Source organism: Antrostomus carolinensis, unplaced genomic scaffold (assembly GCF_000700745.2).
Source record: "Antrostomus carolinensis isolate BGI_N321 unplaced genomic scaffold, ASM70074v2 scaffold23462, whole genome shotgun sequence".
Lineage (NCBI taxonomy): Eukaryota > Metazoa > Chordata > Aves > Caprimulgiformes > Caprimulgidae > Antrostomus > Antrostomus carolinensis.
In genome coordinates this window covers 18631-37433 of record NW_010297892.1, presented here as the reverse complement: position 1 = coordinate 37433, position 18803 = coordinate 18631, and the positions used below count along the sequence as shown (strand labels likewise).

Genomic DNA, 18803 nt, shown 5'->3' with positions numbered 1-18803 from the left:
AGAACTCTGACGTTTGTTCAGTATATTTGAGAGCTGTCTTAACATACATATCACTGCCTGAAAAAAAAACAAACAAACAAAAAAATCCAAAAAAAAACCCCATAACTTGCAATTGAAAGAGATGTGCAATTACCTAGTTTTGTAATCTATTAGAAACAATTATTTAGATGTCCATCTGTAAAGGTTAATTTTCTAAAGTAAACTCTGTATTACTAATATTTGATATTACGAAAGCTTTATTATGAAACATACTTGGTAACTCAGACTCAGTCAATTCCTAACCCAAAAGGCGGCTGATCTGTGGGGTGAGACTATTATGTCCTGCTGCTTTTTTTTTTTTTTTCCCCCCCTTTTTTCTTCAGGTAACAAGCTTCAGTTTCTCTTCATAGATTTCACCCACTTGTTGAAATGCCAGTAGAACATTATCATTTGGATCATCACACAGTTCACTCAGTGATGTTCTGTTTGGTTTTTGTTTGGTTGTTGGGGGTTATTTTAAAAAAAAAAAAAAAAGAAAAGAAAAGAAACAAAAAAAACGTTTCATTTTAAGTTGCTTTACAGATTAAATATATATTGTATAGAAAAAGCACAAGTTTATCATACCCAATAGACTTAATGAGGAGTGAAAAATCCTTGAGTGCATAGTAAGCATCTCCTTCATTTAACCTAAAGAAAGAAAAAAAAAAAAATTAGATGGATATGCACTATAACATACTGTTTAACCTTTGCTAAACCCTGCCATTTAGGTCGGGTAAGATGCAGAGAGCATACTCAATGGCCTCAAACACTGACATACTTGTTCATTAGGATTATTGTGGAATAACTATAAGCTTAAAATAATGACGAATGGTATAGAGACACATGTTTCTGTAATTATATTAAACATATAAAAGACTCATGAGTAATATTTAGAAAAGATTAGGAAAAGGGGAAGTACTGAAGCAAATACTAAATTACTGTCAAATATTGCTTTGCTACTGTGAAAGTCAGGTTTCAGTGATAGCAGTCTTCCTGTGCCAGAAAAGAGTTTGTTTTGGATCAGCAAGCAAGGAGAGGTAGTTTGAAATCATGCCACTGCTTGGTCAAAACAACCCTGTGTCATTGAAGTCAAGACTTGCCATTTATGGTATTGCTTTAAGTACCTGGGTCATTGCCGTTGGACTTTAATGTAGCATGTTTTATTCACATTAAAACATTCATCTAATCTAATAATATTTAACAGTTATTCCATCCCTAAGTTCTGGAGGGAGAAGGCTTTAAAAACAAAAATACGAACTTACTTACCATACTGTAAACAATGCTGCTGTTTAGCCATATTTAAAATGGCAGTACATACCAGTTATCAGTTGTTAATGCAATCAAGGAACCATGCTTATAAAAGTCCAGTGCATATGCATTGAGTGGCCTCCTCCTTCCTTGATTATCATACTTGTTCAAATAAAGCAGGGGGCAGTTTGTGACATTAATTCCCAGGGAACGTAAGACAGCCTAAAAAAAAAAAGTCATCTACTGAATAGCTGTTTTGGTTTTGCTTACAAGCCTGTTTTGTCAAACCTGCACCTGTAGGCCCACAGCTGGCAAGTTCCACACTTCTAATCCTGAACCACTCAAAAAATCTGCACAAGTACATGCAGGCTGTGGAGACAGCAGAGAGTTAGTGAAGTGACTTATACTTCCAGTGCAGTTCTGAGACGTTCTGAGTGATTCAAAATTTGACTGGGGCACTGGGTTTCTCTTGAGTGTTAGATGAGGATTTTTCCATATGCATAGGCCATGCATTCACACTCTCTAATACATTCAAAGCATCAGTTAATCAGCCTTAAGCATGGAACATTTTAAGGGTGAATCACAGAATGTTAGGGATTGGAAGGGACCTGTGAAGGTGAATTTCAAATTCTCAGTGGTAGGACTTTCTTCTTTTTCTATTACAAAGTTATAAGTTCTGTGATAATTCCCTAATGCTACAAAGCCCACATAGAAGACCACAGGAAAACGCAAGCTGTCAGTAAACACAGATGTATATTACAATTAAGCTAATTCATATGCTGTCTAACATGATCACTGAAATCTTAGTTGAGAAGCAAGTGTTCAGTGCAATAATGTACCCTTTTGCTAAGATCCTTGAGACTATGGTGTGATTAGTTTTAAAAAATATAAACTGATGTGGAGAAAACAAACTGGGAACATGGTTTGAATCTGTAATTTTAAAGTAATTGTCTCAGAGTCAAAAAGAACAGAGGCCTTGCAAGAAAGCAAACTATTTACACTTTTTTCCCCTACATCCATCTATCCTGTGTTTCTTGTACTTTGATAATGTGGTGCTACTCAGTGCTGATTTTTTTTTTTTTTTTAAGACCTTTCAAACGGTTTCTCTTAGAGGGTGATAATTAAGCCCGATGCCATTGTATTGCAGAGAAACAAGAAGACTGTAATAATAAAATATTTTTATTGAACTGTAATAAAATCCTTCCCCCATGAAAATATAACTTACTTTATTAATCATTTCCCTGTGAAATAGATCGTTATCAGTCAGTCCAGATAGACATGCAAAAGGTGAAATAGCAGATATGCTTTTGGTGTTGTCCATCAAAAAAGATGCTAGTTCAGAGCCATGCCAATTCTTAGATGTAAAATCTGGGGAAGAAGTTTCAAATACAACATAAGCTATGCAGACACAAGCTCCCTTTCAGCAATCTGTTTTAAAAGCAAGAAATTTTCAGTTCAGTAGATAACAATAGGAAATAGAGTTATTCTAAACTTAATTAATTCTTGATAGATTTGTTTCTTTTGTTCAAAAGAACCTCTACACAACTGATTATAGGATAGAAGAAAGAGCTTTCTAGTGGCAAGAATAACATCTGAATCGCCCCTCACAATTTAAGCCTTTCTCCTTGACTCATCTGTAGCCTATATTGCTAACAGAATGAAGTTGTGCCAAAAACAAAGGGAATGTTACTATTAGAAGACCCATTTAACCTCCATCTTTTATTCTGTTCTACATTGAAGAAAAGTTTTTCGCAGCTCTTAATAGCTAGGCATCTAATAATTTCTGTTACTATATTCTGGACTCCCAGACAATATTTTTCTCGAAGCATGGAGCTCTAAATAATTAATATTCTAACTAAGGCCCTGTTAGGGCTTCTGCTTTATGCATCCCAGTATGAATTTCTGTTTTTGCAACAGCATGGTGTTTCAGTTGGCTTATGGTCTGCCTTTAACTTCAATCACTGTCTTTGGTTTTGCATTTCATTTTCTGTAAATTCAATGGAAACTTTATTTCAAAGTGAAACAGTTTCAGCAAAACAGGGGGAATGCAACATTACACCTTCCCTTTAAACAAGAAACTTTACCATTCAAGTAGAATAGGAAATTCAATTTCCACAGCTCACATCCTAGGTAAAAGTAGCATTAGTAACATTAATATATATATAAAGGAATATATATCCTGAAAATGCAAGGCTGCCCTTGCTCTTCTAAATTGGAATTTCATCGTTATGTGATTTACAGCTCTTCATTTCCTATGTTTTTCAGGTAACACAACAAGGTGTGGAGTCCCTCCATTGTTAAAGCAATCAATCTTGAATTGAATGTGATTTCCCTATAGCGTTGATAATGTAATACCATTATTCAGCACTTCCCAGTGCTCTGTACTGGAAGTGGGAAACTGCTATTTATCACCTCAAGCCATAGGTAGCGTTCAGCCTTGGTTTGCATTCACATCATCGGTTTATCACCTCCAGTGCCTCACCTTTGTATTAAGCTGACATCCACTTTATACAAAACTTTCTATGATCCAGGTATCCACATATTTGAAACTTAGACTGGATTATAAGATATGGTAGCTTGTAAGGTGATTTGGGCTTTTGTTTGTTTGTTTTTTAATTTGTACAAAGCAGAGACTAAAAAAAAATGCTGTATCAGTTTAGGAAAAAAGGATGAATAATCATAGTATCTCCTATAATTAAAGTGCTTCTTTACTGCAAAAGTATTTTTGAAGGGATGTTATTTTTAGAGGAGCTAGGCAATAGAATAGTGGTATATTATGTTGCTTTTATATCTCTCTTCCAGAAACTAACATGAGATTATGTAGTAAATATTTTTCACCCAATGGCAATCCATATTGCTCGGTAATTTTATAGTCATGCCTTTTCATATTGCTTTGGTTATTGGACATCATTTATTGGCATAAGTAACTTAGATGATATAACAAATGGTGCAATGTTCTGTTACTTCAACCTTAAGGCTGTTCAGATGTTGGAAATCTAACCTTTGTAAGACTCTGAAAGCAATTCAGGTATCACAGGCATTTATGGATCTGTAAATGCACTGATGATTAGATAAAAAGCTTTTATTCCATAATTACACTTAATATATTTTTCCTTTTATAAAAAAAGTCCCTTTGATTTTTATTACCTCTACAAAATATTAAGAGAATAGCAACTAAAATGATCCTTTTCCTGTGCAAAACTTCTACCATATACAGTATAATCAATAATGCTTGTAAAACAAAAGTGAAATAGAAATTGTATCTCTTTATCAGCGTGTCTGAATTTACCATTTTTTTCTTTACAAAATAAGAATTAACCTAACTTCCCTAATAAAGGAAATGTCTGAAAATGCATTAATTTTTCACTTCCTACCTGTCTTTGAGAGTGGAAGTCTGTATTCTTGTTCCATATCTGCCAGCTTGGCAGTTGTCAGAAGAAAATGAGCAAAATTTTCCTCTACTTTGGTGTTGTACTCATTTACAGCATCTGCAAAGTCTTTTGGCAGATCTTCTAGAAAGACCTGAAAGAACATGCAGCTTATTTTTTAATTCCATTTTTTTTTCCAAAAATGTCAGTTCTACATTAGTGCATAAATTATTAATACACATATAGCGTTTTAGAAGAAAGCAGGGAAGAGTACAGCTCCAAACTTTATCCAACTTGTCAGACTGCCTGACCATCTAGAATTAACAGATCTTAAAGATAAACATTAATTTAAGAGAAAGGCATGGAAGATAAACAGTAAGTATAAAATTCCTAGATTTTTATTTACAGGGTACTTGGCAAACAGCTCTATTACAGGAGTTTCAGCTGGCTAAAAAGGGACTTTTGAAGGGCTACCTTTCCCAGATCTTGTTTTGCATATCTTGGTATTCAATAGGTTCCCTACCAACATGACAGACTGATGCTTTGCTGCCATTAGCCACAGCAGTCCCATAATCCCTCCTACATGACTAGCTGCTTTTCAGAAATAAATAACATTTTTCCTCTTACTGCAAACTGGCCACATAAACACCTTCATCTGGAAAAAGTTTTTGTTGTTCCAACCATAGCTGTGTCCTCCAAAATGTTAAGGCTTTGCATAGAAGAGCCAACAGAAGCACATTACGTATGTTTCACCCATGGTGCATTAACTTTGTGCATGACAAATGTTAATGCTCACCTACTAATATTGTCCCATTTTTGGAAAAAAATCCCTAAGCCTACAGTGTCATGTACCACAGAGCATGCTGGCGTCCTTCTGAGTCATTGGTATGTGTCACAAAAAGCTACAGCTCCCTAGATGGAGAAAAAAAAATCTAGAGGAGTGAGAAGAAAGTAAATTGCCATTTGGGGAAGAGATAGTTGAGTTGTGTTGTATTGTATAAAGAAATGCTCTGTCATTTATACTTTCACATTTTGCAATATCATGACAGTAACTGTATAATCATCTGTCATCACTAAAACACACTTGAATAATCTGGTACTTTTCATTTAACCTGACAGTCAACTGCTGCTTCTGTGGTTAAATCAAGGCTTCTTTATTTTAATCCTGTAAGTACTTTTTTCATTATTCTAGCTACCTGTATTGCATATAGGTGGCAAGGTGTTGGGGGCGGGAATGGCACGTGGTTTCGGGGCTGGCTGCTATGAGGAGAGGCCAAGGGCTGCCCCATGACAGACACAGCCAGCTCCAATGGTCCCACCACAGGACGGAGCTGAGCCCATCAAGCACAACTGCAGTACCTCTAAGGGCAGAAATGTCACCCAGGTAGAGTGAGAAGCAGCACTGCTAACACCAAGATCAGAGAAGAAGGGGGAGGAGGTACTTCAGGTGATGAAATGGAGATTCCCTTGCAGCCTGTAGAAGAGACCACAGTGGAGTAGAGACTTTCCTGCAGCCATGCTGGAGCACATATCCACACTGCAGCCTGTGACAGACCCCGTACCAGAGCAGCTGGGTGTTTCCTTAAAGAACTACAGCCCATTGAGAGCCCTCACTGGAGCAGATTTATCCTGAAGGGCAGGAGGAAGGAGCAGCAGAGCGAGCTGTTAAGAATCAACCGCAACAACTCATTTCTCATCAGCCCTGCACTGCTTGGGGAAGGGGAGGAGGTAAAGGAGTCAGGAATGAAGGAGTAAAGTTGAGCCTGGGTAAGGCTGGGGGTTGGGATTTGGGGGTAGTGTTGAAACTTTTATTTTTCACTAACAAAATCTATTTTAATTGGCAACAAATTAATTTAATTTTCCACAAGTTGAGGCTGTTTTGCCCATGATCATAACTGGTAAGCAACCTCCCTGTTTTTTTCTTGACCCACAAGCATTTCCATCCTATTTTTTCCTCCATCCTGTTGAGATGGAGGTGTAAGAAAAAGGCTGGGTAGGCAGCTACCTGCTGGCCCACCAGACTACTGTACATCCCTAATGACAATAGTCTAATTGAGAAAAGGAAACAAGTTCACTGAAGTGGTACACAATGTAAGTTACAGTAAAGACCAATGCCTTCCCTACCTTTGACTGGCAAAATGTGTTTTTATATTTCATTGAGCAGGCTGGAAGATATTTTCTCCCAAATAAGTTTGCAAGAATGAGCACTAGCTTTTCCAAGACATCTTCTGAAAAAACAGTTGAGCCTATGTCAAAACAGAAAGTACTTGGGTTAAATATGAAAGTGTGAAAAAAAAAATTCTTAACTATTCAAGAATTTCCTTCCCAGCTGCCATTGTCGTGACTGAAGTGACACAAAACTATGTTGGATAGAGATAAACTCATTACATACAGAAAACTCTGGGAGATAATTAAGCAACTAATATGTACAAATACTTATATGTTCCCATACTGCATGCAGCATGTGCACACAATAGATTTTACTCATGTAATGAGGCATTAGCAGTACTTCATTGTTTTAATTTGTTGATATTCAGAGTGGGCGTCCATCTTATTTGCTACATGGCATTCAGATCTTGTCTGGAGTCAGAATTATTAATTTTTCTATGTATAGCATTCATTTTTACCTCATGAGAATGTTTCACAAACAGTAAATTTAGGTTAATTATACCAGCATTGCCATATGTGTGCCTTGGCTTTCTCAGACAAAAATATAAGCATATGGCAGAGCATGTAGAGGCAGACGCCAAGGATATGAGGATGAAGGCTGAGCAAGCAAAATGTGGCAGCAGCAAGAAGGCAGAACTTGGCCAGAAAGGCCATAAAATTTCAGAACTATTGGGGTTACAGAGCCTGCCAGAGAGGCAATTAAGATGCATGGAGTATTATTTACCTTTAATTGGCTGGCACAACTTGTGGAATAAACCTTTCACAAGAAAGCTCACCAAAACAAAATTTGAAGGTTCGTGATAGTGCAAGTGTGTCACAAGTCCAGCAAATCCTCTAGGGTTACCTTCTTGATCCAAGTAGCCCTATTTAATTTAAAAGCAAAAAAAGCTTAGTTGTGAAAGATGAACTTGGATATGACAAAAATATCAAATGGTGGCATTCATAAGAATAGTCAATTCAATGTAATGCATAGGTACCTACTGAGACCATTCAATTTTCACTGAAAGGCAAAAATTTGTCCTTAACTGAAAAAAAAAAGTCAACTATTTGAGTATTTCCATGGGAGATCCTCATCTCCCTTTGCAAAGCATAGATCTTTACTTCATAGTTTCAGTGCCAGTTTAGATCATGTTGCAAATGAAAAGTGCATGCAGTCACCAAAGTAAGGTTTGATGCAACTTTAATCATAAAAACCCTATTAACCCAAATGTTTGATAGGCAAGCAGGCAGTGATCTGTCAAATATGTTGCTGCAAGATGTTTGGATGCTAGAAGCTTATAAAGTTTCAAAAAAAACCCAGGACAAACTCATGGAATAAAAGTCCATCCAAGGCTATAAATTCCAGGACACCTTTCCTGTCAAGAGATCACTCTGCATCATGCCGAGTAAGGAAGCAGGGAGTATCTGAAGAATCATCAATATATGGTTGCCCTCAGGTTTTTTCAGTCGTGGTTTTATTTGTGTGTGTGTGGTTTTGGGGTGTTTTTGTTTTTACTACAGTTCCCAGGGAAAATTATTTTCAATATATGGTTGCCCTCAGGTTTTTTCAGTAGTGGTTTTATTTGTGTGTGTGTATGTTTTTGGGGTGTTTTTGTTTTTGTTTTTAATACAGTTCCCTGGGAAAATTATTGGAGATAGAATACTAGGTATGTGAGCCAGGTTTTGTCCGGTTCTTCAGTGTAACTTTTTTGGAAATGTTACTGATCTTTCTTGTACACCAATTAGATTCTTCTCTTCAATGGGAGTATCAGAATCCTTGTCTCACATACAAGGGACACTCAGCAGGGAAGGCAAAAATGTTGGTTAAGGTTCCTACTGGGAAACCTGGGCGCAGGTGTTTTGTTAATGTAATCACATTATTGGTGCCTCTTACTGCCTGTAGTTCTGGGCTGCAAGCCAAAATGGAGTAATGCTAAAAAATTCCCCAAATGGTATCCATCAAATTGAAACTATTAGTATGGAGAGATATAGTACTAATTTTCAGTCTTCTCCAAGACCTACTTTCTCAATTTTTGTGATTCTCCCATCATTTCAGAAATCATGTCATCCTTAGTATGTTTTAAATCCCTATTATTTCACATGCATGTATCTTAATATACAATATAAATGCACAACTCTTTCCTAATTCCTTTGTAATCATACAGACCATACTGTAAGATTTTCCCTATTGAATTTATTCCATAACATAACTAGCTCAGAATTAACCTCAAACTTAAAGTACTCTAATTTTATCTGTTTCCTTAAATTTCTTTGTAACAGAAAGAAATAGCCCGTTGCTATGGAATATAAGATATATGGTTCTTTAAATGAAAGTGTGTTAACACAAACAACTAAGAATCTGTATATTTAAGAACTACCCTTTATAAGAATGAGTTAAAACCTACCTCTTTGATAAGAAATTGCAAGGAAAACATAAAATAAATTTTTAATATTTCAGCATATCTTTCTTTTCTGAATGACATCAGTGAGTGCTTCAACACAGACAATGCCTGGTCAAACAAACAGGGTGGGAGGGAAAGAAGAAATTAGAAATCATGAGGAATGTTGATATTGTAACAAGCAAATAAATTCAATATCTAGATTTATGCTTTGTTTCATCTATTGGTTTTCAGACAGACAATGCCTGGTCAAACAAACAGGGTGGGGGGGGGAAGAAGACATTAGAAATCATAAAGAATGTTGATATTGTAACAATCAAAGATATTCAATATCCAGATTTAAGCTTTGTTTCATCTACTGGTTTTCAGGGTAAAAATGCTGGGTGGAGGCTATGTTGTAGTTTTATTTAAACTGAATGCCTAACTCCTGGAAATGCTTGTGAAAAAGTCCATCCTCTGTCAAGTGTGTGTGCATTTTCTAAATTTATGCTGAGTTTTATAAAGTTAATTACTTGAAATTCATACAGAGATGTAAAATACAAGGATTTAAATATCATTGAACTAAACCCAGGAAGTTTTGAAATTACTCCTTACACTAATATCATTTTAATATTTTAATAATTAGCACAGAAGTTTACCAATTTACTTTGATATCTTAAGAAGACTTATGTATGAATTCATTCAGTGAGTCTTTGAAAATAAATGTCTATGTGATAGTGGATGTAAAAACAGATCGTCTGGAGGTAAGAGTTCCTTAATGATTACAGGAGGAGATCTCTGATCAATTTGTAATCATGGTCATGGATTGTTTACTTAAATCTCTGCATTAAATGGCAAGAATAAGAATTCTTTGATTCCAGAGAATTAGTGTGCAGATTTAAACAAGTGAATAATACGTAGAATTTTCTCCTTGTTTCAACTGAGATAGCATGTCATCGTTCCCCTCTTCCCTTTGGAAGTGTACGTTCACATCTTTTCCTCAAATAAAGCTGAAGTTTTAAATATTGGAAGAGTTTCTGATTCTCCAAGTTAATGTAAATACTGCATAAAACAAGAGACAGTAAAAATACCTTCCTGATAGTAGCATTCTTTCTGATGACAATACTTATTGCAAAGAATAAATGCATGAAAATGGACAGTACAATACTGTGGAGAAGATGGCAGAGGTACTAGAAGCAGTATAGCAGAGCATGGAATTTCATTTGGAGGCAGATTGTTTACTTCTGAAGTGCATAACTTTCTGCTCATGTTAAGGAGATATTCTAATTTAATTAAATTGCTATTATGAAAAAATATTAAACCTTTGCTTTGGCATCTGCTTTGTCATCAGCCTTTGCAGCCAACAGCATGAGTCTCAAAATTAAGGAAACAGTCAGAGGAAACTGGCCTTTCAACTGAGGTACACTGGATTTGATAAGTCTTTCAACTTTGGGCAGTGGGATATCATAGAAGAACACATTTCCAATCATATCTTGTCCCCGTCTTCCAGCACGCCCTGACATCTAAGAATAAAATATTTAATAATTATATTATTGAAATAACAAAATATTATTTTAAAAATAAAATATACCCAAGTTGTAGATACTGGTACCATATACACAGTCTTAATAAAGCATTTATGCAGAGTTATTAAAACGGTGTATTCAAAATATGTTGTACCTAAAATATAGCTGGTTTACAAATGTGGTGGGTTTATTTACTTTTCAAAATATGAACTTCCAAATTTGTTAAAGACCTAAACACTAGCCAGGATTCTTACATTCTCTCATATGTCTTTTTAACATTTCTATTCCTTCAAAGTAAGTTTTAACTTCATTTATACCTATACACCAGTTTTGTTTTCAAGTTACTTTCAAGTTACAATCTGAATTATTTCTGGGTAGATTTGGGGCAGAGGTAGTCTCACTATGAATAAAGAGCAGAGAACATGAATAAGGAGTAGAGAGAAGTTGCCTAAGGGTGGATTCTCTTGCTTGGATCACCCCTTGGTCAGGTCCATTATGGGGACTTACCCCTTGTATCAGATGATGTGACAAAGCCAGAGTCATATCATTTATGTGCAGCAGGAGGGAGATGCACGTAGGTTTGCCTGCTGCACAGATCCATTACACTGACTCTGAGAGCTACCTGCCAGGTGATGCAATCAGCTGCATCTGGCCTATCTGACCTCCTGAACCAGAGGCAAGCCGCCAGTACTTCATGAAAATACAGGTTTGAAAAGTAGCACAAGAGCAGGAAGAGTTTCTCAGCCCGCTCAGTAAGTTGTGTCATGATGAGACATTCTGCTTTACCACATTTGCAACCTCATCTACACGCTGCTGTGTTGCATTGTGTGGAGTGACACTTCCAGAATGGAAGGAAATGACTATTAATCCAGTAAGGAATCTTTCTTTTCCTTGTTACATGTCCACTGTACGTTCTCACAGCATATTTTTCACGTATTTGTAAAACCCTTGCTAGAACAAAACAGTTTTTGTCTTTCCAGCTCCCATAACCAAAAGCCAAGTCTATGCCTTTAATTCACCGACTAGTTGTAATACTTTCGTTGTTGAAATAGGTCTTTTGACTACATACATTGTTTGTGGGCTGGCAGTTCTGAAACATTTAATAAAATTAGCTTGGTTGAAACTGTTATTGCCACCAAAATGAACAGCTAAAACTCAGAACATACCCAGAAGTATATGTAGAAGATAATACATTTTTCTGAATCTGTGTGTGATGACAGCTACAAGTGTACTGTTCTTGTAATAAAAAGTAGGCATTCTATTTCCATACCTGTCTGTAATTTAGGGCATCTAAAAATATGGAATCTTCAGCAAAGACAACAGATTTACATGGCATGTTGATTCCTAGAGCAAGTGTTGAAGTAGCTGTGACTACCTATAAAATATCAAACATGAGTATATCTATTAGAAATGGCAATATCCAATTTAAAAAAACAAACAAATAAACAAAAAATCAAAAAACACACCTGTAATATCCAACTTCAATCAACAGGAACTTTACTATCGTTTCTCATATAGCTCAACTTTAAACTGATGGATTTAACAGAGCTATGAACATACATGAATTTCACTCTTCAGTGTAGTTCACATAGCTATTACATACACGTTAAACTTTTGTTTCCTGGAAGTTTGTACCGCATCTTTTAAGGAACACAAATTGAAATAATATTAAATTGGGCACAAATTGAAGTATTCCATGAAGACACTAAAATATCATAATCCTATAGAGTTCATTTAACTAAAACGCATTCAGTTGTCTGCTGCAGTAAAAGACAACTAAAAAATGTTTCTGTAAATACATCAGCAGCAAAAGGAGGGCCAAGGAGAATGTCCATCCTTTACTGGATGTGAGGGGAAATACTGTAACAAAGGATGAGGAAAAGGCTGAGGTCCTCAGTCTTTAACAGTAAAACTAGTTATTCTCTGAGTGCCCAGCCCACTGAGCTGGAAGAGAGATGGGGAGCAGAATGAAGCCCCCATAATCCAAGGGGTAATGGTTAGTGACTTGCTACATCACTTAAACATACACCAGTCTATGGGATCAGATGGGATCCACCCAAGGGTACTGAGGCAGCTGGTGGAAATGGTCACCAAGCCACTTTCCACCATCTATCAGCAGTCCTGGCTAGCTGGGGAGGTCCCGTGAACTGGAAGTTAGCAAAAGTGACACCCATCTACAAGAAAGGCCAGAAGGAGGATCCAGGCACTACAGGCCTGTCAGTCTGACCTTGATGCCAGGGAACATCATGGAGCAGATTGTCTTGAGTGCCATAATGTGGCACCTACAGGACAATCAGGTGATCAGGAAGAGTCAACATGAGTTTATGAAAGGTAGGTCCTGCTTCACCAACCTGATCTCCTTCTATGACAAGGTGACCTATTTAGTGGGGAGGGAAAGGCTGTGGGTGTTGTTTATCTGGACTTTAATAAAGCCTTTGACACCACTTCCCACAGCATTCTCCTGGTGAATCACAGAAAGGTACAGGTTGGAAGGGGCCTCTGGAGATCGTCTAGTCTAACTCCCCTGACAAAGTAGGTACATCTAGAGCAGGCTGCACAGGACTGCATCCAGGAAGGTTTTGAACATCTCCAGAGAAGAACACTCCACAACCTCTCTGAGCAGCCTTTTCCAGTGCTGTCGCCCTCAAAGTAAAAAAAAATTTTCTCATCTTCAGGTGGAACTTCCTGTGTTCCAATTTGTGGCCATTGCCCCTTGTCCTGTCACTGAGCACTACTGAAAAGAGTCTGGCCTTATCCTCTTGACACCAGCCCTTTAGGTATTTATAAGCATTGATGAGATCCCCTCTCAGTCTTCTCATCTCCATGTTAAACAGACCCAGGTCTCTCCGCTTTTCCTCATAAGGGAGATGCTCCAGTTCCCTAATCATCTTTGTAGCTCTCTGCTGGACTCTCTACTGGTCTTTCTTGAACTGGGGAGCCCAGAACTGGACACAATACTCCAGATCTGGTCTCACCAGGGCACAGTAGAGAGGGAAGAGAACTTCTCTTGACCTGCTGACCACACTCTTCTTAATGCACCCAAAACTGTCTGTTCATGGCTTGGACAAGTGTCCTTCTCACTGAGCAAAAAACTGGCTGGATGGCTAGGTCCAAAGAGTTAAATCCAGTTGGTGGCCAGCCACAAGTGGTGTTCCCCAGGACTCAATATTGGGGTCAGCTCTGTCCAACAGAATATTGGGGCCAGCTCCTTTATCAACAATGTGGATGAGGAGATTGAGTTCACCGTCTAAGTCTGCAGGCAACACCAAGTTGGGCAGGAGTGTTGATCTGCTTGAGGGTAGGAAGGCTCTACAGAGGGATCTGGACAGGATGGATCACTGGGCCGAGGCCAATTGCATGAGGTTCAACAAGGTTAAGTAACAACCCCATGCAATGCTACCCACAACCACCCCAGGCAACGCTACAGGCTTGGGAAGAATGACTGGAGGGCTGCCTGGCAGAAATAGACCTGGGGGTGTTGGTCAACAGCCAGCTGAATATAAGCCAGTAGTGTGTCCACATGGCCAAGAAGGCCAATAGCATCCTAAAAGATGCTGTATCAGAAATAGTGAGGGCCAGCAGGACTAGGGAAGTGATTGTCTCCCTTACTCATCTCTGGTGAAGCCGCACCTCAAATATTGCAGTAAGGGACCCAAAACTGAACACAAGAAAGATACTGAGTTGCTGGAGCATGTTCAAAGAAGGGCAACAAAACTGGTGAAGGGTCTAGAGAACAAGTCCTGTGAGGAGTGGCTGAGGGAAATGGGATTGTTCAGCCTGGAGAAAAGGAGTCTGAGGAGAGACCTTATTGCTCTCTACAACTACCTGAAGGGAGATTGTAGTGAGGTGGGTCTCTATCTTTTCTCCCAAGTAACAAGTGACAGGACAAGAGGAAATGGCCTCAAGTTGCACCAGGGGAGGTTTAGGTTGGATATTAGAAAAAAATTCTTCACCGAAAGTGTTGTCAAACATTGGAACAGGCTGCCCAAGGACGTGGTTGTGTCACCATGCCTGGAGGTATTTAAAAGATGGGTAGAGGAGCTGCTTAGGGACATGGTTTAGTGGTGGACTTGGTAGTGTTAGGTTAACAGTTAGACTCGATGATCTTAAGGGTCTTTTCCAACCTAAATGATTCTATGATATGCTAATCTGAAGGATAGAAACTCTTAGAAATAAAGTTCTATCACTATCAGTTCATTTAGTTTATTTTATTTGTATGGAAAACTTCATGTCAACATTTTTTAAATGAGCATGACAAACTCAATACAATATATTTTACCACTGGTGAAAGGTACACTCTATTTTTAAATTAAATACACAGAGAAACTAAAATATAAAATAAAAGAACTGATTCAAATTTACCCACCTTGATATATCCCAGCCTGAAAAGCATCTCCACTGCTTGTCTTTCCTTGGCGGCCATAGATCCATGATGATACCCAATGCCCCTCCGTGCCATCATTTGCTGCAGATAACCTCTTCTTTCAAACCTAAGTCGATGAAAAATCTTCCTCAAAGTCTACAAATAGAAGTGAAGTATTAACCACAACTAGGTGTTCTTAATGGAAAAAAAAGTCTTACTTGATAAAATTCCAACCACTACAGAGAAATATAGCTGTTTATGACCTTCAGTGAACCTGAAGCCCAAAGTATATAATTGGATGTGTACCATCTGTAGCTTCATTATGACAACAAATCCAGGCTCTTTAGAACATTTCTATATACTACCAGGTTTTTCCACCTTTGCAACAAATGCCATTACAACAGTCCCAGTTGTCATATCCTGTAGCTAGATGCAACCAGACATGGCAAGCTTACATGTTCATGACTTTCCTGCTCAAAGCATGGCCTCATGACCATGTGCTGCATGCCACTATTACAGATCAAATTGCTAAGTAGCTACATGAAGCTGATACTCTTTTGCTCTCATTTGTCATCCCAGCTCAGCACTGCCATCTCATCTCACTACACAGTTAGAAGCTTCTCTTTCCCAAACTCAGAAATAGCACCAAATTAAGCAAATCTGGGAAGCAATGTTCCTTCCACACTGGCTGGCAGCAGTCTAAAAATGCCATTGCGATCCCAAATTCCCAGGATAAGGAATTATGAGAATTTTCAAGTTTGGTCCCAAGACACAGCATTTGGTCCCAATACACATCCTCTCTTTCAAGACACATCACAATAAGCAAAAAGCATTATTAAGACACTTCATCAAAATTTTGAGCACCTTTTCTCTGAATTAAGAGCTATATATCACAATTACATTTTTTAGTTAAAAATACCCAGCCACAAAGAGCTAGCTATATGAACTACAGTCATGTTTCAGGAAGTTTAGACCAGAGGGGATCTCCTGGATCAAGGCCTAGTCACCCAATACTGCTAGAAACCATGTCATATAAATTTTTCTCGTAAATTATTCCTTAATTATTTGTGTACAAATACATACATTAATATTTCTAATGGACATCTGCAGATTTTCAGTGCTTTTCTCGCCTTCTCCTCAGGGGGCATAAACACATTGAAGAGCGTTGAAAATTTTGCTTTGTGGGGACTAGAACTTTTACAGCCTAAAATAATGTATTATTTACTATTTTTACAAGATATGAAGGGCTTAAAAATGTTTTGATAAGCACACAAAGGTGACATATAGCCTACGCTGATGGCTCAGTCAGAAAAATACAAGTCTGAGATCTGAATCAACAATCAGGAGAGCTGCATTGCTGAGAGTTCATGGAAATTAATTAATAGTAGTATACATCTCAGGACTCCGCTCACAAGGACAAGTCAACATCTTTTTTTTTATTTGGCAGAATGAAATTTGCCCATACATCTTAAAAATAAAGTTATCTAAGATTGATACCTGAAATCAAATTTAAATGGAAATATTCAGAATGTTTCATGAAGTTTCATTGCACACTGTTATTAAGTACAACTGAATCACACTTTATATATATTTTGTGCATTTATGCACAAATTCATGCATTCTAGACATACAAAATGACAACCATGTTATAATTATGAGTGAATTACTTACATCTTCATCCACTGCTTTAGGATCAGCATAAGTACATGCAGAAGGGATAGCAGTTAGCCTTTTAAGTCTTTTTTCTAATTGGTTTTTTTGAGTTGAAAGATGTACCATGTCTTCCATTTTACTTGGGCTCAACTTTTTGGCATTCCTGTATACCATATACAATTTAAAGTATTTTTAATGTAATTAACATACATTCATTGATTTTAAAATAAAAAGATGCAAACTCATTCCCTTTTAAACTGTACACTCAAACATGTAGGTAGATCTGTTAATGTAAATATACTGATATGTTAACAGCTTCCTTTTATCATGGCTTGTGTGTAAAACAGTAAGTAATTCTGGGTGAAGTACAGAGGAGGAATCATAGTAATTACAAAAATGGAGGAAGATGAATACAACAATTTTAAGTACCTCATTTAGTAAATTAGTAAGGTAACAAAATTACACAGGAGCAGAATTAAACATGAAAGAGAAATGTGATGGATTTAATGCCAATAATGACATGGACTGCAAGGATTTAAGACAGGATCTGAAGACAAGAGGAGATGGAAAACTATCTAGAAACAGATTTTCAAGCCACTTCAATCTCTAAATATGTGCCTAAATTCCTACTGGATTTTCAAGCTCTCACTTACTACTGTTAAAGTCAGCTAATTTCATTCTTTCATGATACTATGTCTAAAGAATGCACTATAAATTGTCATGATTAGAAGGGCAAAACCACGATGCTTTATGCTCCTGACAATCCTTATAACTATAGCCCTATTGCCAAATGCCTTATAAAAATCTGTACTCTATGATCACAAAATCAATAAAATTCAAGGTTAAGGGGGAAACAAATACAGTACAATCCAAGCAAAAGGATGACAAATATTCAAAGAACATCTCACCATTCAGGTGAACCCATACTTCGGGGATCCACCACTGTACCAGCCATGGTGAAACTAAACTATGGAATTATTTTCCCACAGTGGCTGACCCAGCACCAGGGTCAGATGCTACGCTGTTTTTAAGAGATCCATGTCACAAGTTACTGTCTGGAGAAAGAACTGTTCTGATATTTTGATATCTCAGCAGTGAATTATTCCAAATTGACCAATCTCACACACCTAGGTCTCTCTCTTTGCTTCTCAAGTTGTAGTGCCAGCCCGTTACGCAATGTCAGCAACATTAGTATCTTCCTGTTGGTTGACTGTGCACTGAGTACTGCTGATTGATACCTGCCAGAGAGCTGCTCTACTGTGTAGGTTGCTGAAGTACAAAGAGGAGCAGGGACTACTGTACCACAAGCTGGACGAATGTGCTGCTGTAAGGTACATTTCCCAGAAATAAGTTATCACAAAATTATGCTCCGTCATAACATTTAAGCTTTTTAATAATATATAGTTATAGTACTTACTGAGAGTTGAATTTTATTAGCATTTTTTTCACTTTTCTTAGTTCATCCTTTAAATGTTCTTTTTCCCTCTCAGTATTAGGGTCTTGATCACTTTTTTGTTTTTTCAGCAAATTGAGGAATACATTCTTGGCTGCAGATTCCACTGAATACAGGTTAAATCTTAAAGTAAATAATATATAATATACATCAGTTAGGTGAACTCCAATAGAGTTTTTTATTTATATGTAATGCTGTTACAATAATATGCAGTGAGCCTTATCATGATGTTAGTTAGAATCTTATCATTAGAAGCATATCCCTATTACCTCTCCAAATCAGAGTCTGCATTCACTTTCAAACTGCTATTATTCCAAAACTGAGTGGTAAAATGTAAAATGGTTCTGCCAATAGGTTAGGTTATCTATAGAAAGTATGCTCAACTCTACCTTTCCCTAAGCTGGCCACTTGGACATACAGATAAAGCAAATTGTAGCTTAAATAGTTTCAATTCTTTTCAACTACCCAGTTGAGAATCAGTGCCTGTCTTTCTTGGTCTTCTACATAGCTGTTCTTCCTCATAGCTTTTTCAGTACTGGACAGTTTGAAATTTAATTGGGATGAAGACTTTTTCAGCTTCACTCTCAAAAAGTGAGGTTTTTTATTATTGTTGCAGCAGGCAGATCCTGTTAACTAACACCATACAAG

The 18803-nt window shown here is 37.3% G+C and overlaps 1 protein-coding gene across 1 annotated transcript in view; it reads right to left on the bottom strand.

Moving 5' to 3' along the window:
- Nucleotides 1-358: 358 nt before the first annotated feature.
- Nucleotides 359-18803, bottom strand: part of DDX60 (DExD/H-box helicase 60) — a gene marked incomplete at its 5' end in the record, with an annotated part of 36984 nt that continues 18539 nt past the window's right edge. Inside the window, 13 exons of the mRNA XM_029083569.1 lie at nucleotides 359-461; nucleotides 604-666; nucleotides 1337-1488; nucleotides 2492-2634; nucleotides 4641-4788; nucleotides 6759-6880; nucleotides 7528-7666; nucleotides 9188-9292; nucleotides 10483-10683; nucleotides 11957-12061; nucleotides 15053-15205; nucleotides 16721-16865; nucleotides 18120-18278. Coding sequence (XP_028939402.1) covers nucleotides 359-461; nucleotides 604-666; nucleotides 1337-1488; nucleotides 2492-2634; nucleotides 4641-4788; nucleotides 6759-6880; nucleotides 7528-7666; nucleotides 9188-9292; nucleotides 10483-10683; nucleotides 11957-12061; nucleotides 15053-15205; nucleotides 16721-16865; nucleotides 18120-18278 — 1738 coding nt within the window. The remainder of the gene's footprint in view (nucleotides 462-603; nucleotides 667-1336; nucleotides 1489-2491; nucleotides 2635-4640; nucleotides 4789-6758; nucleotides 6881-7527; nucleotides 7667-9187; nucleotides 9293-10482; nucleotides 10684-11956; nucleotides 12062-15052; nucleotides 15206-16720; nucleotides 16866-18119; nucleotides 18279-18803) is intronic.